The sequence below is a fragment of the Micropterus dolomieu genome, linkage group LG19, assembly GCF_021292245.1.
Source record: "Micropterus dolomieu isolate WLL.071019.BEF.003 ecotype Adirondacks linkage group LG19, ASM2129224v1, whole genome shotgun sequence".
Classification (NCBI taxonomy): Eukaryota; Metazoa; Chordata; class Actinopteri; order Centrarchiformes; family Centrarchidae; genus Micropterus; species Micropterus dolomieu.
Window position 1 is genome coordinate 15,006,704 of NC_060168.1, and position 20,568 is coordinate 15,027,271.

At 42.0% G+C, this 20,568-nt stretch overlaps 1 protein-coding gene across 1 annotated transcript in view; it reads right to left on the minus strand.

Annotated features, from left to right (window-relative positions):
• The window catches only part of LOC123957404 (A disintegrin and metalloproteinase with thrombospondin motifs 2-like), a 115,450-nt gene that overhangs the window by 54,078 nt on the left and 40,804 nt on the right, over window positions 1-20,568 (minus strand). The window contains exon 3 of the mRNA XM_046030159.1: window positions 6,351-6,528. Within this exon, the coding sequence (XP_045886115.1) occupies window positions 6,351-6,528 (178 nt within the window). The remainder of the gene's footprint in view (window positions 1-6,350; window positions 6,529-20,568) is intronic.

Here is a 20,568-nt window from a genome sequence, read left to right on the forward strand (position 1 = left end):
AGAGGGACAGCAGTGGTTATATTTAAATGTTTTGATATATTGACATTGAAAATAATTGCAAGGGACAATTCCATAGTCGCTGGGTATTGGTATGGCCATGTCCCTACCGTCCCTAGCTTATTCGACACACTTACAGCGTAAAGTCAATAGACTATTATTATATTTCTAATCTTACTCAAAACTTTAGGCTTCTTTAACGGTAAAACTATATTTTAATTCAGCAGAACCCTGAATTACGACCAGTTTTATTTTTGTTACATCAATGTTAACTTTTACATTTTCTTTAGTAAGGATTTAGGCATTAATTGCATTACTGTGACTCGACACAAACTTCTCACTACACGCCCATCCACTGATGTGACCTCCACACCCGTACGTTTTGGTAGAAGAATTAATTTTTTTCAGTATTTTCTACACAAGTAATTATCTCGTGGCCTCTTGGGGGGTGCCGACCCCTTGTTGGGAACCACCGCTTTGCTAATTGCAACCTGTGCCCTGAACCCAAGTCATGCATTCTTTGTTCATCACAGATATAAAAATGCAAGGACACACACTTGTAGGTATGTAGGAGGATTTCGACATTAAGAGTCTGGTACTGAAAAATAAGAAGACCACATCAGAGGAAGCACCAAGGCTCAGAAAAGTGATAATCTTATCAAAATACTATGATCACTATGATTATAGTGACACTCTCACAATCACTGAGGCTGTAATAACGCTATACCCCTTCATCTCTTCAAGGCTCCCCTTCTTCTCCACCAACTCCTCTCCTCGCTCACTCTCTCTTTGTCTTGCAGACAAAACCCACACACATCACAGACACACACACTGTGCGTGGGTCAGTGCAGCAGCGGTGGCTGCAGAGTGGAGCAGAGGTCGGCCGCACCCTGCTATTATCCCCGGAGTCCTGGTCTGTTTAAAGGCAGCTCTGAGGCACACCGAATGATGGCTCAATGGAAGGCCTGCTGGGAGCTTACTAGCAGGTGAGGAGTCAGACGAGCAAGAGGGAGAACACACACAGAGTGGCACAGCGCAGGCAAATGTCAGACAGTCACGAGTGAAACAGGCAAGAAATAAAACCTGCAAAAGTACAGGGAAGCGCACATGTGCACAGACACACACATCTGCTTGGTGTGGTAAAAAGCCAGTTGTGCTCTCCAGGGATGGAGCCAGTGACCACAGAGAAGGAGAGCAGAGCAGCTGGCTGCTGAAATACTTCCCCGGCTAGCACTGTAATTTCCTCCCAGAGGCACACCTGGGCCAGCACTCATTCACACATACTGTGTGTGTGTGTGTGTGCGTGTGTGTGTATGTGGACAGTCCACACACATTGCACCTGTGTATGTGTTTGTTCTTTTGTGTATGTTTCCACTTGGCTGCACATGTTTATGCAGGTATGCGCAAATGCACACTGCTGATCTACAGTGGATCCCTACTGGCCAATATAACACCCATATTATTATATAGCATTACACATTATTGCATACATAAAACACGTTCCGTACATAATGCAAGCTGTGAAACTGAGTGCTGTGCCGCTGCTCTGCTGACCTGAAATCAGCAACAGCTGCTGTCAGAACTAAACAACCAGCGGATCTGTGACCAGTACCTTGTTACAGCCAGTTTTGTTTTCACAAACTGGATCATGTGGAAGTCTTTACACCTTCTTTTCCTGAATAGGCTATTCTGGATTGCTATCTTGAGCTTCACAGCCCATTTTTATCCACGTTATAATGATTCACCAAAGTTTATCTTTACAAATTCTGGAATTTGCCAATAAGCTCTGGGTTTTACATGCTAAAAATGCTCAACCTCAGACAAGCCATAGCTATAGGCTACACATAGTGAAGGAATTCTAATCTAAAACTACTTGTTTTAGAGCTTAAAACAGCAGCCTTAAGGAAAGACGGCTCCTGATTTCACTTGTTCTAGGGCTAGACAATTTTGCTTTAGGGCGAATGTGAAGACTATATTGAAATCGGAACCCTGCTACGTACTGACAATCAGTTCAGGCCATTTATGTGTTTGTGTGTGTGTGTGTGTGTGTGTGTGTGTGTGTGTGTGTGTGTGTTTGTGCGCTCACATCTCTAAGTGCTTAGTCACGAGTCTCCTCTTAAAACCCTTGCACCACATGACTATCCTTGTGTCACACCAGCAGAAACAGATAACAGCGCAGAGGCGAGCGAGGAAGAGGGAGTGAAGTGAGAAAGAGACAGAGAGAGATAGAGAGAGAGTGGGTCCTCGAGGGAGCCCCCTTCATTTTCTGGATGCGAGAGCCAGACATTAAGCCACAGTGACTAGAACCACTGGCCTCTGTCTGACCCTCTCCAACTTTTTCTCAGCTCAGGCCAAAGCTGAAGCGTCAATGTATTTTAGCGTGGCATACACCAACAACTCAACAACAGTGACCTCACAACAGCTCACATCAGCCCATAATAGTAGAGGAAAATACAGTACAGCACAAAACATACAAGAACAGCAGCGCCTGAGGGGTAAAACAAATGCTGGCTTTGTGCAGATGCATGGGGTCCATGTGTAGCTGCCTCAGTCCTCCGCCGCTAATTGCAATTTCTCTGCCACAGAGGCTGCAGGAAGCCTTTTTTGCCTTGAGAACAATACGGATCTCTGAAATGTCAATGAAAAAAGCTGCAAAGGACTATATTTTTTCAAACATAATTCTATAACCTGCTGTGTATGCATTTTCAGAACTGAATGAGAGTTACCATGCTACCAAAATATAACACATAACAGCCTAACATGTTGCTTATGTAGCGCTGAAAAGTGTAACTAGACAAGGAAAAAGTGAGAAAAGATGTCTCTTAACATGGCATGGCTGTAATGCATAATATTTATGTGGATTTTTAGCCCAGGTAGCAGAATAGGTGAGATGGATTATGGTAAAAAAAAATCTGTTTGGGCATGTCTTCGTACCCTGGACACAACACTGCACTGGCGCCATACACATCCTTGTAATTACAATTAAAGCACCACACCCACAAAGACAGTCCAGTCCCACTAGTCAAAATACTAAACCCCACCATCAGTGTCCAGCCTCAGAAAAAACATGCCTGCAAACACCAGAAAGCAAGATGAGAGATTGTTTGTGGCACAAAATAGCAAGTGAAGTTAAACCCAGACAAAAACAAGTAAGAGAGGAAGAGAAAACAAAATTAGAAGAACAGAAAGACACTGATAAAAAACACAGATAAGAGAAGGAGGGAAAATGAAATTGTAAGAGTGAAGAAAAGACAGATTGAAGGATAGAGTTCTGTCCGCCCAGCAACAAATGAATGGCAATCCTTCGTTTTCTCTCGCTACAGCGATTAATTGACGAATGTGCCACATTAATAATAAAGCTTGCTCTCTCCACTTAGGTCATTGATTCACACCTCCTCAGCTTATGGTGTAAGAAACCGATCAATCTCGCTCCTTCTTCATCTCTCTTTCTCTTCTTCTTGAGCTCCTCTATTACCTTGCTAAATATAACTTCCTTCCCTCTGTCTTTAGCCAGGAAATGAGTCCAACATTGAATAACTGGCTGTGAATTAAGCAGGCTTGGCGAAGATGATCACCAGAAATGATTGATTGATTAATAATTAATTCACTAATGTCCCTGATTGATCTACAAGGGGGAGTGATTGTCTAAGAAAGAGAATATGAGGGAATACAAGAGGGGAGGAAAGGATTCGATTTGGTTATAACTGGAGGATGGAGGAGTGTAAAAGGCAGCAGGATCTATAATGTGTTCCTGTGTGCCCATGTGGCCGTGATATTACAGTGATGTGATGTAACAACTGGAAGGTAAACCTGTGTTTACATAATGTTTTGGTCTAGAATAGCTAAGACAAAGATATCAAGAAAAAAAAGAGACAAGAGAAACAAAGCGCGAGATCCACATCAATGCTAGTGGGATCAGCACATGCCTGCTTATATGTCTGTCTGACAGTCTGTCTGTCTGCTTAGCCTTGAAAATCCCGGCACTCAAAGCCAGACGACCACAGAACTCATGCCCACGCCATACACGTTCGCACACAGACACACACACACACACACACACACACACACACACACACACACATACACACACTGTGGCCTGTTCTATCCTACGCTATTGATCTGCACCCCACTCTTCATTAGAAAGAAAGATTCAAAGGCAACAAGGAGCAGTGAGACGTGTTGTGTGTGTGTGTGTGTCTGCGTGTCTGTGTGCATGTAACACGTATGTGTGTTCTGAAGTGTATGATCAAGGGAGTGTAAGCTACGTGTGGTTACATCCTGTATGTGTGCGTGCGACTTTCCGCATAGTTTTTTGTATTTTTGTTTTATCAGTTCGTGTGCTCGTGCTCGGGTGTGTATGTACACGGACGCATTGCCAGGTATCACTAACAGTGGGGGCAGATCTGTGTTACTCTAATGCAGTCTGTCCTCACTGGGTGTTCCTATGGAAACTCTCTCTCTCTCTCTGTATATTATTAGACATTCTTGAGTCAACTGCTCAGAATAGGAAGATACAGATCTCATCTCGTTATAAAGCGCTTCCACTCGCTCCTGTGCAATACTGGAGATGTGGTTCTGCGACAACGTTGAGATGCAGACTCTTGCACTGGTCAGGGTCACAATTGATTGACTTGTCGGCATCAGATCAATCACAGTGACCGGGCAGCCACTTCTACTGACACAAGCCTGAGGCATGCGAAGCAATCATATTTTTGTCCCCCAGCAAGCCAACTCCTTAAACATGCGACAGTACAGCTGAAAATACAGAATATTTATATATTAACATTGTCTGGGAATTCTTCTTTTCTTTTGTTTCCTTCTTTTTTTCTCTCAAAATAACAACTTTTCCAAACCTCTTTGTATTTATTTAGCTAAATAACAAGCAGCATTCTTTCACACAAGTCCATTAAACACTTTCAGTAAAACCCTATAGTATCAAACATTAAAGCATCTGATCTGCAAGTCTTACAGCTGATACTGCATGCACTGTCTTCTCCAGGTTTCCTGAGCCAATATATGCACTCAAATGAATGCTCTCAAATGAACGCAAATTTATATGGGCACTATATTAATTTAATTTTGACTTTAGTTTGAGAGTAATAAAGCATCACTCTAAATGTACATTTCATCTGTTTGTGTGTTGTGGTGGATCATATGTGTTGCACTCCACATTATGACATTGCTCTTCCACATCCTTATTGTTCATGCGCATTAAATGCTCCACGAAAGCTTAAGATGAATAAAAGATTGACACACAGATTGTGTTTCTATGCTATGTGTTTTTACATCGTACTGTAGAGAGTTGCTGAAATAGAGAAGCATCAAGTGCTTTTGATGGTCAAACATTAAAACAGAATTAAAGACACAATTATGATAATTTTGTCCCTTTTTTGGGGGGTGATATTAAAATGTATGCATTTTCCCAACTTCCTTATTGATCAAATTAAACTGATTCAAGGACAATCCCTTGAAGCAAGTTCAACAACCTTATTTTACTGCATTAAAAGCCAAGTTGAGTTCTTCTCATTCAATTGTAAAGAAATTATATTTGGGAGCAATACAAGATAAAACAACATGAATAGATGAATTCCTATGATGAAAATATAATTTTCTTGTATGATAATATTCAAACCATGAGTGTTAAAGCTTATTTGAATACACATTTGTCTCCATTCCCTCTAATCCTAGAGCCGCTATGTGAAACTGCAAGTATTATGCTTCCTCTAAAAGAATATAGGAAAAGTGCATTTATTTCATCTAAAGAGTGGAAAATGGAGGCAGACACGAAGAGTAACCAAAGACTTGAGTGCCAGCTGTTAATTTTTAAGGCAGCCAAGGCAGACTGAAAAGGCACACAGGGTGCTACCTTAACAGTCAAACATGTGTGTCTCCATATGTCACTCTTTTACCACTGGAAAATTAGTGCAGTGACAGAAGGATGCATTTGAGTGTGTGTAGGTGTAATCTTTTTGACAGCAGAGTATGCTCCTCCTGTGACTCACTGTCTTTGCATACAATAGTTTGATATGATTATATAACCAGGTGTGCATGAGGAAAGAATAGTCTAAGATGCTCGATTATTTCAGGGCGAGTACAGCCTTTCAGGATGTACTGCAGAGAATGTTTATGATAACAAAAAGTCAAGAAAGAGGTTGAGACTTTTAAATGAAAAGATATGGGTGTATAATCAGGGACTTGCTTGCAGTCATGAAATAACTTCCACATGCGGGTGGTTCAAGTAAAAATGGAGAAGATGGGAGTTAAATAGAGCACAGAACTGAAGCGTGCATGAGAGGCACCCAGTGAAGAGTGTATGAAAGTGGAGGGTGGCACAGTGGGAGCTACAGACTTACCTCTGGAGTGGTAGTCTGCTGCTGCGCTGCTGATGGGCGCTTTCTTTACGGCTGAGGAGCGATAGACGATGTGTGTCCTTCCCCCTCCTCCCTCCTCGTCCTCCTCTTCCATCACTCCATCGGCCCCCTCGATCGGCTCGATAAAAAACTCCTCTTGCTCGATCCTGATCATACCAGCCTGAAAGAGAGTGTGGAAATTTAATTGGTGTGCATAGGTGAACTCTGACATCATGTTAATGCGTGTCAGTCCCTCATATAACCACATACAACACCCAGCTCCTGCTCCGCCTGCCCTTGTTTGCCTCCTACTCTCTTCTCCAACATCCTTGCCCTGACAGTTTAAAGAGTTTCTTTTCCATTACTCTATTGCTGTGTTAGGAGCTTGTTGGGAGGAGGGGCCTCCTGGGGCCCTGCAGAGGTCCGGAGTGACACCTGGCATCTAAAATGGCCAACACACCAGCAGGAGATAAGACTGTCCCGCTCCCATCCTGGACTAACACGTTCTGTCAGGTAATTCCCCACATCCTTGCACACACACTCACACAAACACACATCAGCCGTGCACAAACACCAACTCACAGAGAGAGAGGGAGAGGGTGAGTGAGGAAAGTGACAAAAAGATGGCGAGAAGTAAAGAAGCGTGCATACAGAGCACACACGCAAAACGGAGTTGCGGGCACATGCACGGGGAAAACAGGCACTTGGAAAATTGCCCGTCACTCTCTCTTATTCCATCTGTCTGTTTAAGACAACTGGTAATTACCAAGGCAACGCACTGCTGTAGAGGAAAGCCATGGGGGAGAACACACAGGGAGGATGGGGAGGCCTTGGTGGGGGAGAACGCAAACGAAAGAGAGCGATAAATGAAGAAGAGAGACAACATCGATACGATCAGCGCTTGTCTGCTTCTCCCTCCGCTGTGACAGGAGAAGGAAGGGATGATGAGAGAGTTGAAGGGAAGAAAGTGAGCTGATGATAAAAAAAATACAGTGTACATTACAGAGTGACAGAGTGACGAAAAGCTGTGAGTGGACTGTATCGCACAGAGTTTTGCTGAAAGACACTCAAGTCAGAAGTCTCACCTTAGACCACAATGACCGGCTAAAATGGCTGACTTTATTAGCCTATTGCATCTTTGGGAGTATATACACCCAATTTAAACTACATTACATATATACAAATGAATTGATATGAATTTGATGGTGAAAGACATAGCCCTACAAGTACTGTACATAAAGACATAAGTACAGTCATGCTTTTAAGCTGTATATTCATATTATATCTGTGCAACACACTGGGCTATCTTATGGTGGCAGAGGTAACTTTCATAACAGACATTCACCAGTTTGGAAACACATACACGGAAAGTAAATACAGAAATGCTCAATTAAATTGAGTTAAAATACAATTTACAATTCGGCAGACAATACAGAACTGATGATTGTGCAAATAATTAAAGCAGCTCTAATTAATATTTTATAATTGCAATGTATCACATGAATCCCTGCATGGGAAAAGGTTTGCTCGTTATAACAAACCTACAGAGAATTATTACCCAAACCTGAAGCTCCCATCAGCTACATAATGTTTAGCATCTTTCTGCTTATTGTTTTTCATCGGTATTACCATGCATTCTAAAATGTATTTTCGCCACCTGAAAAAATCTACATCAGTTTAAGTATATGCTATATTTAGAATATTTTCACAGCTTTACCTTGCTGTCAGACAGCCCTTTCCAGAGGGCCAACTGAACCTATGTTCAACCAGACTCCTTGCACAAAAATAGTAATTTTACCTCAGTTGTTTATCTACTGCTGCCTCGAGAGGTTAGTTTGGATCCAAACTAAGCCTTTAAAAGACAGAAGTCACACACACAAAAAAACCCTAACCAATCGAGGACCAGCAACTCCTCTGTTCTGCGTGGTAAAATTTGTGTTTTTGTCAAAGAAGTCTGGTGGCATTGAAGAGAGCACAGATGGCTATAACAGCCTCAGTTCCCTGTCGGACAGGGGTGCAGGTCCACTGTTCTTTATACACTTACTATATGGCTAGCTAAATAGCATGATAACATTAAAGTAAAAAAAAACACTCAATGTATCAAAATAAAATGATCATCAAGGTCAGTCATAGTTCTTCTGGTAAAATAATGGCATCTGGCCACAACACAGGCAGAACAGGAAGATAGAACCTACCTGTCCTAGTAATAAAAGCAGAATATTCAAACTAAAATGATCATGATAGTAAGTCATTGTTCTTCTAGTAATGATATCTGGTCACAATGCAATTGTCTGATTGGTAGGTGTGTTTAAAGTCAGTAAAGAGTAAGCAACTGACACACAAACAAACACTCACACACACACACACAAACTGCACTGGGCATTATGCCTTTGATTCTCTCACTGACGACATCTGTATCCATGATGATCTACAGTATAATACCTACATGGAGCCTGAACACAACAAATATGAGAGCAGTTTTAATTTATGAACGGACCTAGACTCTACAAATCTATTCTTTTGTGGATACAAGTATGTATAATACTTATTAAAACCTTTGAGCTCTAAAGGAAATGCGGTATATGAACTTGTATGCTCCCTGAAATCCTCAGAGAGGCGCATTTGAAAGGAAATGGATATTAACAAAAGTGGCCCCTCAGAAATAAAAAGGAGCTCTTTCTCTTGAATTTACTCTTGTCCTCTCCCAGTCATCTCTCTGTCTCTCTTTCTGTCCGTCAGTCTGAGCCTTTGGTCCCGTAAGGATGTCAAAAAAGCCACTGACCTGCCCGCTCTCCCTCCCTCCCCCTTTTTTCTCTCTCCACCTCTCTCTCTCGCTCTCTCTCTCTCTCTTCATCCTTTCTCATCCCTCCATTTCCCCAAGCCGTGGTGCGGCATTCCGATCGGAGCTGATGGATCTGCGATGGTGCATGCATTCCCACTCCAGAATACCAAGCAGTGGGGAGAGGAGAGCCGTGTCAAAGAAAAAAGATGACATGTGGGACTGGGAGACATGGTTGGATCGATCAGAGCCGGCATAGTGGGGGTGGAGGGTTTAGAGTGAGGGGAAGGTGTGAGGGGAGCCGAAGAACTGGACACGTCCTTTGAAAAGCCGAAGTGAATAAAGCATCAAAGCGTCTGCACACATTTCCATAGTGAGAAGCATTGTCTTTATCTCCTCTAAAGCAGGAGCAGCCAAGCCCTAGTCGAGGGGATTACAGGGAGGCTTGTCCAAACACTGTGTCCAGAACAACTGAGAGAAATTCAGATACGTCCGCAGTACAACACCAGCCTTAATGTGCCAACACTACTTACCAAAGACAGGGTTAAGGGCCACATAAAGATAAGCTAAATGTAAAGCTCAACCATGATGACTGTCTACTGTCAAGTGAGGCATCAAGGTAACAACACCTGAGCAACCCCAGTCAAGCTGTATTCTGCACTGCCAACCAAATGCTGGATGGTGAAAAGTGATGACATTTTACCCATGAACTTTGCAGAACAACTGAAGATCAACGTTAAAACTATCTAAACCTCTTTGTTCTTTCTTTCTTTCTTTCGATGGCCTATTTGTTTACATTTTGGCAAATCTGCGGCTTTGGCCATTAGCAGTTCCTCTTCACACTGTTCACACAAAAATCATCTGGATTACTACTAAAAAAAAAAGAGTGAGTCAGAGACATCTTAAGAAGTGCCTTTTTATGTGATTCCTTTAATTGATTTATGGAAGTTCATCATCGGTGGACATCACTGTAAAGGGAGAGTTGATTTTAGCTGTGAGTGTGTTGTGTCTGTGTGTTTCCAAGACTGAGGAGTAGCGGTGTGATGTTTGTGGCAAATTGTGTCAATTAGGTGAAAAAATTTTATGCTGTTTGTATCTGTATCAAAGCACACTGTCAAGGTGAAACAGGAGATGACAATATATCATGTTTTCTGACAAGTGGTTGCTATAAATACATTATTCTGTCTATGCTATAGCTTTAGAATTAACACTCCGTAACTCAGATCGCCGTGGCATCAAAGGCCTTGCTGCTGTTCTCTTACCGTAAATTCATTGTGCTCCTTTGGGCCTGAAGATATTTTATTAGATTTGACCTGTTAAAATGTAACTTATTAGCTCCACTCCCCTCATGAGATGCTTTATTCTGACACAGTTGCTTTCTGCATCCTATCATCAAATGCTACTGTTGCCAAAATAACGCTCTTGTGAAAGATTTCAAGAAATTACCGATTAAAAATACAAATAATCCACAGACCTTGCTGTGGACAGTTTTTGCCGTTTTCGTTATCTTCCTCTAGTAATCACATCCAATGGAAAGTGTCCACAGTCAGGTCTGTGTGTTATTTGGAGCTAATGGGATTTTATTTGGTAAGAAACACTGCTGTTGATGTTTTAAAATGTCACTGTCAATGCCTTGAATGCTTCAAACTAACCTGAACCTGAAGTATCTGGCTCAATACCACTCGGACTATGCAATTAGCTGACCCTTTTAGCCCCTTTATGAACAATCCATATAAACATTTTACACCCGCAGTCCTCTCACATCCATAATGCCTCAAGTGAGACCCCTGACTTGAGCTTATTACAGTGGACGCTTTGTCGTAAAAGCTGGTATCTGCATCGCTTGGCTACTATAAATATTTTAATTGAATTGACCTACTCAGTAAAGCATGTCAGTCACGGGACTCAATGCCGACAATAAATGCAATAATAATTTATAACATAGCATTTTTCTCTGAATAAGCTAATAGCTGAAACACGTACATTCTTATTAATGTTGTCAAAATGCTTTGACTTTGCTGCTCCTCTGCAAAGACTCACATTAACAAACAAAGACAATGTTAGAAAGATGTCCTACTTATGAGCTGTCAGATCTATTTCAGCTCGTATTTCAATCAATTTAAACACTTCCTTGAGTAAATCTCCTTCACGAGGGATAATGATGCAAATTACATGTAATTTATCATCAAGATTAAAGAAGACAAAACATTGGCACATTCTGCAAAGTGCAACCTGCACCACATATACACATCTGGCTCATCATCAAACTAAACATCCATACATGCTCACAACTCAGCATATATAACTGGGTTATTATTACTGTCATGGCCATTGAGATGGTGACACTAATCGCAAAACTCCCTCCTGAAGACCTGAAGCCCATCTGCAGGCTCCAAATCTGGATCCTACACACTGAGTGTCCAGTTACAACAGGAGGATCCTCTGTGTTTGAAGACACACCAAGCTCTATTTGAGGATCTGAAAGGAGTAACTTGAGTCCTGGGTAAGCGTCCTGAGGGGCATGTGAGACAGACAAGGGGCAGAGAAGCAGTGCTGGAGTGGAAGAGCGGATGTTGTGGTGAGGATCAAAGTCACACCCGGTCGGGGCCCTTCAGCCCCGTCCACCACAGACAGAGAGTACGTGTGTGTGTGTTTGATCTGGTGTCACTATGTGTGTAAGTGTGTGTTTGATCTGATTCATAACCCTGCTACTGCTGGCTAACTTCACACACAGTTGCACACAGGCATCCACAGGCGGGCAGGGCAGACAGTCACACACAAGCACAAACACAAACACACACATCCACACGCAAATATAGCTTTGATAGTGACTCACTTACACAGTGTAACCCTCCAATTCATTCACCCTTTGAGTCATAAGAGATTCAGGCTCGTACAATAGTAAGGCTGATTTGAAAAATTAGACACACTTCAGAGAGCGAGAGAGATTAAGAGGACACGTCACTGCAAATATTAATTGTGTTTTATTTAATCGCATCAACAGAAAATTGCACCTTTATGCTCCCCCGCCAAGCTCTGAGAAAGCCAAGTTTTGTGTTTGGATTATGAATATGGCTGAAAAAAATGTACATTTATCTGAAATTCATGAAGGCGGCATGAAGCTATTATGACCCTTGGCAAACCTTTCCTCTCTGCTGCTCCACTCTCACAGGAGAAATAGGTGGAGAGCAGAAGGAGCAGGAAGAGGGAGAGAACTGCAATTAAGGTTAAGTATTAAGACAGATTCATTAAGTGAATTCAATTATTTGCTTAATGTCCTGAAAAGCGAGGCGATAGCCCAATTATGTTAATCAGGGACGTGCAAAGAGGATGAAGGAAATAAATCAGATGCAACAAACAAAATGTAACAAATGTAAACATATAACAGAAGGGAGGCCTAGTCATACTTAAATCTTCTTTCAGCTCGGTCCTCTGTCATTTGCTCAAACACACTCTAACACACACACAAAGATATGCACATGCACTGTCAGGCAGTGCATGTGTGTGTGTGTGGAAGCCAGAAGCCAGTGTGATTTAAGCCCTGCAGGACTTAGCGATGCGACCCCATCCCTGTCACCCTGCTCAGCTCATTACATTGAGTGGTCTCTAAAAATGGTCTCTAAAAAACCCACCTACACAACCTCACACACATACACAGGCGTGGTATTTCTCTTTTCCTGCTTTCTCCACCTCATTTGCAAATTGTTCATCTTTGACCTGAATTTTTTGATCACAGTATGTCAAACAAACTACTCTCTCTCTCTCTCTCTCTCTCTCTCTCTCTCTCTCATACGCGTTCAGAGTCCTGGGTCATTTCAGGTTTTAACTTTCTAGGCTGGCCCAGGCACATCAGCTGCCTGCGACCCCTAAAAGAAAAAAGGGGAATTGTAAAAATGCAGCAGTGAAAGGAAGAGGAGGAAACATGAATAAACAGGAAGGGCCCTCTGTGAGTTCCCCACAACGCCACTCTGAGGCTAGGGTCTGTTATCTACAGGAAAATCTTCGTACTTCTGAGTCAGACCCCCACTAGTGCAGTTTGTTCAACCACTGTTTCAGCCCTCATATTCCTCTCTATATTTGCACTCTTTCTTCATCTCCTTTCCCTCCTTGCTGCCACATAATCCTCTTCTCCCTAGCTCTCCACTTTCCTCTTTTCTTTTCCATCTCTCTTTTTGTTTCTCCCTCATTTTTTTTCTTACAATTCCATTAGTATCCCATCCTCCCTTACTCAGTCTCTTTCCGTTTCTCATAATGCTAAGTGGTAGAGGCACTCTAAATGTGTGAGAGTGAAGACGGGCCCAGGTGTTGGAAAAAGAAGACGGATAAAAGACAACAGGGCACAGGCCGTATTATTTAAACAGAATCTGGAAACCTGGTTAGCCTGACCACAGGATCTGTGGAAATTTTGGTTCAGGGCGAGAGTGTCGTTGACACAGACAGAAACACAGCCACTGACAGTCTGGCAGATAAGCTGCGAGACAGAGTGCCAGACAGACAGACAGTTTGCAAAGGAGGCTGCCGCGGTGTCCTGTTCTCGCTTTTCTCTCTCTCCCAATTCCTGTTGTTATTCAGGACAGAAGCTCCATCCCTCTGTTTTCTGTCCAAACAGAGATTATGAATCAGCAGTACAAGGAAGGGAATCGGAGAGGAAATAGAGACAGACTGAGCAGAGGAGTTAAAGCAGACGAAATGGGTGATAACCAGTCAGGGTAGAGGTGATGGGCAATGGAAGTGGTAGGTAAAAATAAGACAATTTGAAAGTGACAGTGAATTAACAAGAGTAGAAAACTGGAGAAAGGTCAAAAGAAAAAGCAGTGGAAAAGGCTGAAGGAATAGAAAGAAAGGAAAAATATAGAAGAGAATTTACAAATTACAGATCATTTATTTTATAATCAGCTCAGCGCTGAAAAAAAGTGAAGGTCCTCCTCCTCCTCCTTCTACTCCCCCGTTGTTCCTTGCTCTCCTCTCTCTATCTCACCTCTTCGTTCCTTTTCTCTCAGCAGTCTGACAGCTTTCCCAGACAGCCAAATGTTCTTGTCCTGACCAACATGGAGGAGTCAGGACAAATTCAGGGAATGTTTACCAGATCAAATCATCAGAAATCATCCACACTTCTCCACTGTTGTCTTTTCACAGTGTGGCTCAGGTATTAGCAGAGGGCCTGCACTTTCTAAAGAGGGTGGCAGTTTGCTGCAGAGGACCAGAGGCTGTATAACATAAAGCTGATATATTGTTGGATCAAACTTACTCCAACCCCAGAGGAAGGTTCACAGTAGCTGGTGTTACATTTACAGCATCCCCAACAATGCCAAAGTGCCATTAAGGAAAGCTCTGAACTCCAAACAGACCCCGGGGCAGTGCACCAAAGGCAATCTCTGAGGAAATGTTTGTTTAAGCCTTGGAAATCCTAATTTTACCTTGTGTAAATTGGGGAACAAGTGGATCTCCATAATAAAACTACTGAAACAAATTCAGGAGCCTCACAAAATGAGATCTGCAATTACTTTACAGGTTTAGGGCTGGAAGTGATTTCTGCAAGACACATAGTATGATCCCAACAGATACAGGCCATGAACAGACACACCTATAGAATACTGGGGGCTTTTCTTCTTGATTCCTGTATGTGCAATAGTAACATTATCAAAAAACTCTATCAAAAAAATTATATAATAATGAATTAATACTAACCAATATGTACAGTTGTCCCTGTGAACCTACAAAGTGAGGGTCATGGGTAACTGCACACTAGATTGTATGTTTGGAGGCCATAGAAGCTCGTAGAGAAGCCACCGTGCACACCCATGTAAATGAATGCAGTAGAAAGCATGTCTCAGCCACATGTCATGTACATCACCCTCCTTTTTTCTGTCAGAATACTGGAGGCCTTTACTGTGAAGTAGCAGCAGGTGTGTTTTGTAACGTATACTGAAGAGTTAGCCAGGACTGCTAACTTGTTGCTTACAATATTAAACGTCCGTTTTTGTACATTGATCATGAAAATTCATTCTTGATCTTAGGGGCAGACAAAAAAATCTTAGGTCCAATTACTAGCTTTTTCCTGATGGATGGAGTTTGCTCAGTTGCCATGGAGATTTGATAAGAGTTACAAGAGACAGAGTTGTCTGAATGACAGCTGACACTGAGGAAGACTGTGAGATGTGACTGAAAACAAGCCATGCAAAACCTTGAGTTAAGATATATTTTATTATCAAACTGTAATGAATTTCTACAATTCTCTGTGTGGAAAGTGTGGAACTGTGGAAATATATCAGAAAAACAAAAAGTGAATTCATTGTGCAGCCTAACTAGTTTGTAAGTGATACGACTGACGATTTTAATAAACAAGAGGTTAATCTTTACAGATATTTAGCCTCTGCGTGCTCTCTGCCCTCACTGCGCTCATGCCACCACACACACACACACACACACTCGTAAAGAGCACCAGCTAAGCGCCCATCAATCCCTCTTACCGGCCTAGCCCAGCCATCGATCAGTGTGTGTGTATTTCTGTGTGTTCACATCTGTGTGTGTGGTCTTCCAGATTGACAAATGACCCCGATTAGTGGCGAGTGACCGCTCTATGATTGCAATCTAAGTGCAGCGCAACAGCTGATCTCAGACCAGTGTTGTCTAGAGCAGACTGTGATTAATACAACAGCACTTTAATGAATTACAAACCAACCACAGGCCTGGGATCTGCTCACCAGTGATAATTACATCCTTGGACCTGTACCTGTTTTGAGCAGGTCAGTGGGAAACGTGACATTATGGGGTTATCTGGCTCTTGTATGCACATTCCAAAATGAGGAATCTGGTTTCATTTGTGTTTAGAAACAACACATTCATATCTCTCCATATTCAGTCCATTACAATGGTTTGGATAAACTGTCAGTTTGGATTGTTGGAATGTGGATAAATGATGTTTGTCTGTATGAACAAGGCTCTGCGCTAAAACACAATAATCCTGCTTTTTTTTCCTTTTCACTTTCAAGAAATCCCTCAGTATCTCGCACTTATTGTCGCCCCACTTCTGTCTCACTCGTTCTTCCACCCTCCTGACCCCCAGTCCTATCCACCCCTCCCAGATGCTGACAATCACACACACACACACACATACACACACAGAGAGACACATCCACACACTTGCACACACAGATCCATGCTCAGATCCACACCCATCCCCATCCCCATCCTTATCTCTACTCTATCTCTATATCTCCACATCTATTGGGTATACCTGTAACCTAGCAACAGAGCAGAGTGTAGACCCTCCCCTACCTGCTCACATCTCTGACTGCTGGACCTGACAGCCAATCAAATTGTATCAAGGCAGCAACAAGAGGCAATCAAATATTTGCTATAACTGGGAGTTGCCCCCCCGCTCTCCACCCTTTTGACCCCACATGCGGGCAAATACATGTAAAAGGCATGCCTGTGCACTCACTACCTCATACTTCTTCGCTGTTGGAGATCTACTGACATCACGGTGTAGTAAATATGTCCTCTGTGCTGTTCTGTCTCTTTGACCACTGACTACTTCTCAATATATTTCTCTCTGCATGTGGTGATGAATGAATTATGTGATGGTAAAAGTGTGTGACTAGTAGCTGTACCGTCTAGGCACAAAATCAGCATGTGTTTGTCTGTAGGTCTGATGTTGCTATGTGCACATTTAACATAAGACCTGTTTTGTACAAAGCCCACTTTCTCCGCTCATCTCCTAATTATTTCCCATGCTCTAGAGCTCTATAGGTGACATTCTCATCGTCCCTCCTTCGACCGATATCTAGCATTTCGAGATAATCAGCATCGGCTGACACATCTGAAGGCAGTCTTGTCACTGTGGCTGCTGTGGAACACGTGTGTTAGCGCTCCCCTATGTGAGTTTTGGGAAGGTGAAAAAGTTATTTTTGGGCCCTCAAATATCGGCATTATATATCGACCATCAGCAGCCCTGCTCTCTAAATATCGGCATCAGCATCGGCCTCTGAAAAACCCCTATCGGTCGACTACTACATACAATAATATCTCCTTTTAGTTATAGTTATATCTAGATATATCTCACCTTTGGCAAAAATCTGTATCAACTCCCGCAAAGACATTCAGAACTGAATATCTCAAAATTCCTACAAACCAGAAAATATTCTTTTCAGGTCTCCCTCCTCCACATGGATAGGTTACCTAATTGACTGGGCACAAAACCAGGATCCCAAGTGATCAGGGGTCCCCACAGTCAGAGCCTTTATGTAAAGTGCCAGCTATTAAGATGTTTTAATGCAAAGCAAAGCTTTTTGAAGCTTGTTTAGATCCTGCATCTAGAGAGAAATACATTTCAAAAAACTGACCAACAAAGAACAAAAGGATGTTTTGAGTACCATGTTTCCTGGATCAGACCTGGATCATGTAACAGAAGCCAGCACTATCTGTTAAAACAAACTAGAGGTTGTGCATAAGCAGATATTAAGTTCTATAACCTTTTTCTGAGGTAGAACCTATTCAGTCTTCAGTTGATCTTGAGTAAGGAGGCACACCTCTAGCTGTAACTAAGATGTCAAACAGACATAACCCACAAGATTGATTGTAACTTTTTCAGCTCTGAACTACATTTCTAATTTGTTTCCCATAAGCCAGAATCTAGACTTGCTGACAGTCTGGGACTCACTCCTTTACTTGTGCAATTTTTCCATTGTGTCGTGTTGTAAAACACTTTGTACATTTTGTGTTTAGATGAGTGCTATGAATTTGTATTGCATATTTTTATTCATTTTATTCCATTATCTACAGGTGCCATGCCACACTCATCGGTGTAGCATGGCAGATTTTATCCTTGACCTACTCCTTTTTCATCTTTCTCTAGTCTGTCTCCTTGCCTCCTGCTTTATTTTCATATTCCTCCACTTTTCCACTGAAACCTGTCAAAACGCAGTGGAAGTGCATACGGGGAAGGCAGTGTGTGAGGGAGAGAGTCCCTTATCAACCTTTTGAATCGTAAGAGCTCCCTCTCTTGCTCTGTCGACGGCTCAGATTATACTGCTTCTGAGGGGAGCGATCAAAGCGGGGCAATTGTAAGAATTAATCAGACTCTTGTTGGATAGATTGAGAGGGAGAAGACAGACAGAGCGTGAAGAGACAGGAGAAAGGGACAGACATCTTGGTCCAGACAAAATTTACACATCTGTTAGTACAAACAGTCCCTTTCACGTGTATACAGAAATACAGTTCACTTACATGTAGAGGGAAATCACCAGCGTTAAAGTGTAATCAGGGCTGTAAACTCTAAAATTCCAAATACCACAATAGATGTGTTGAAAGCAATGGAGGCTGAAATCTGATGTTTTTACAAAAACTTATCCATGGTTCCAACACCAAAAGATAACAAAGGCCTCTGACTAGTATTCAGAGAATTCCAGGTATGAAATCCAGTGTAGCTCTTTATAAACCACTATGTGTGCATGTGAAGGGATGCATGTCTATGTGTGTGTGTGTGTGTGTGTTGAAGAGTGCTGATGAGTTGAGGAAGCAGTATTAAAGCCAACTGTCGTTTTGGTTGGTGTGCACCCAGGACATGGCCATTAAAATATCTCAGTCTGCCAACGCCGACTGCGGGCGGTTTATTGTCAGTGGTCAGCTCTTGGTGTGTGCAATGTAACTTATGGTCCTTCAGAATCCAACACAAACGGTGAGGGCAAGTGCAACTGTGTACCAGTAAATGTTTTTGATGGTTGTGACTCTGCTCACAAGAAAAATATTGCTACAGTCGTAGTTATAATAATGCTGGAGAAATTACTTTAATGGGGGAGTCAGTGTAATATTTTTATAGTATTTAAATGTAGCTCTTATCCATTACCCATTTAACAGTATTCCTGTTGCAGGATTGTAAATGTTTATACAATATTTAATTTATAGACCAGCCTTATGGAGAAATAACTTTTTCTATTCTACTCCTCTGGTACACCTTATATTTGATGGACTAGCCACATTATTTCTACAGTTATTTCTAATGATAATCTTTCCTGTATCACTTCAGCTTAGGGAAAACTTATTTTCCTCTCTGTGGGGATGAAAATTATTTCACTCATAGCTCTGGCTGCTTGGACTGAACCCAAAATCATCTCAAAAGCATTACCTTGAAGGAGACATAAGGTTGGAATAATGAATTGTTCTTCATTCATTCATCAATTTAATTACTTACAGAGCAAAAGCCTATACACCTAAAGTTTAATAAATGTACAATTCATGTAGTAATGTTTCCAAAAGGTTACACAATTAAACCTTTTTACCGTCATATTTAACTAATCTTGCTGTGCCTAAGCATTAAAAAGCATTGTGATAGTAAGTAATAGAATTACTGTATTTATACAGACCTAAACTGACCCAAGACTGCTTCGACTTTACTTCAGATACATAAAGGCAAAAAGAGGATCACCAGCATGTCAGCACTTCTTTTGCAAAACTATGACATCTCTCTCCATGAAAGTGCAAGGACGAGAGCACGCCAACTATGTATACGTGAGTGGTTGCGGACGGCTGGTGCGTGAAGCATATTGGAGCCTTGAGAGGCAATGGGACAATAGGAGTGTCAGAGAAATGAGGCCACAAGGACCATAGATCCTCTTTGTTTTCCACCCAACTCCTTCTCTTTTACTCTCACTTTCATTCTTATTGTAGAGCCACCGACATGTATGACAGCTCATAGACAAAAACTAGAATCTGTGCATGCACAAGTGAAAGGAAGTGCAAGATAACCACCTTTTATGGGCGCAAGTGTGCACCTTTTTACTCAAGTGTGTGTCTGGTCACACAGTGCAACCATTCTGCATGACCCTGGGCTACTGTATATAATGCAACCAGACTACATTATGTGTGTATGAAGGGAAGAGCTGGTCAGTTGTGGAAAACAACAAAGTAAGACCAAGAGAAAGGTAGGATTATACAATCAATCTCTCACTATCCCAAACATGCATGAAGCGTGCTAGTTTTGAACAGGTCTTTTTGCTCATTTGCTCATGCGTATTTGGTTGTGGAAAATCCAGTGACATCTTGAGGACAAGTGTAAAAGGAACTTGTTGACCAACACTGTAATGAAGTTGCTCTAGAAAAAAATAATTTCAGGATATGTACAGCAACAACAATTAGTACTCTAAAACTTAAATAATAATCAGAACTTCTGAAATCAGAATCAATAATCAAATCTAAGTCAACTCACTGCTTTTGATGTTTCCGTGTAGCCTGAGACAACATTTTTTATGAAACTCATTGTAGACATTTCAATGCATTTCCCCCGATGCGTGAGAGCTACCACTAGAGGGCGACTGTTCCAGGCCCGTAGGAACTCGGTGGGCAGTGAGGTCTGTGAGGTCTGTCTGGTGGGCAGAACAGAGAGAGGAAGACAGAGACGGGGGGGGGCAGAATGTGTGTGGGAGAGAAAAAATACTAAACAGA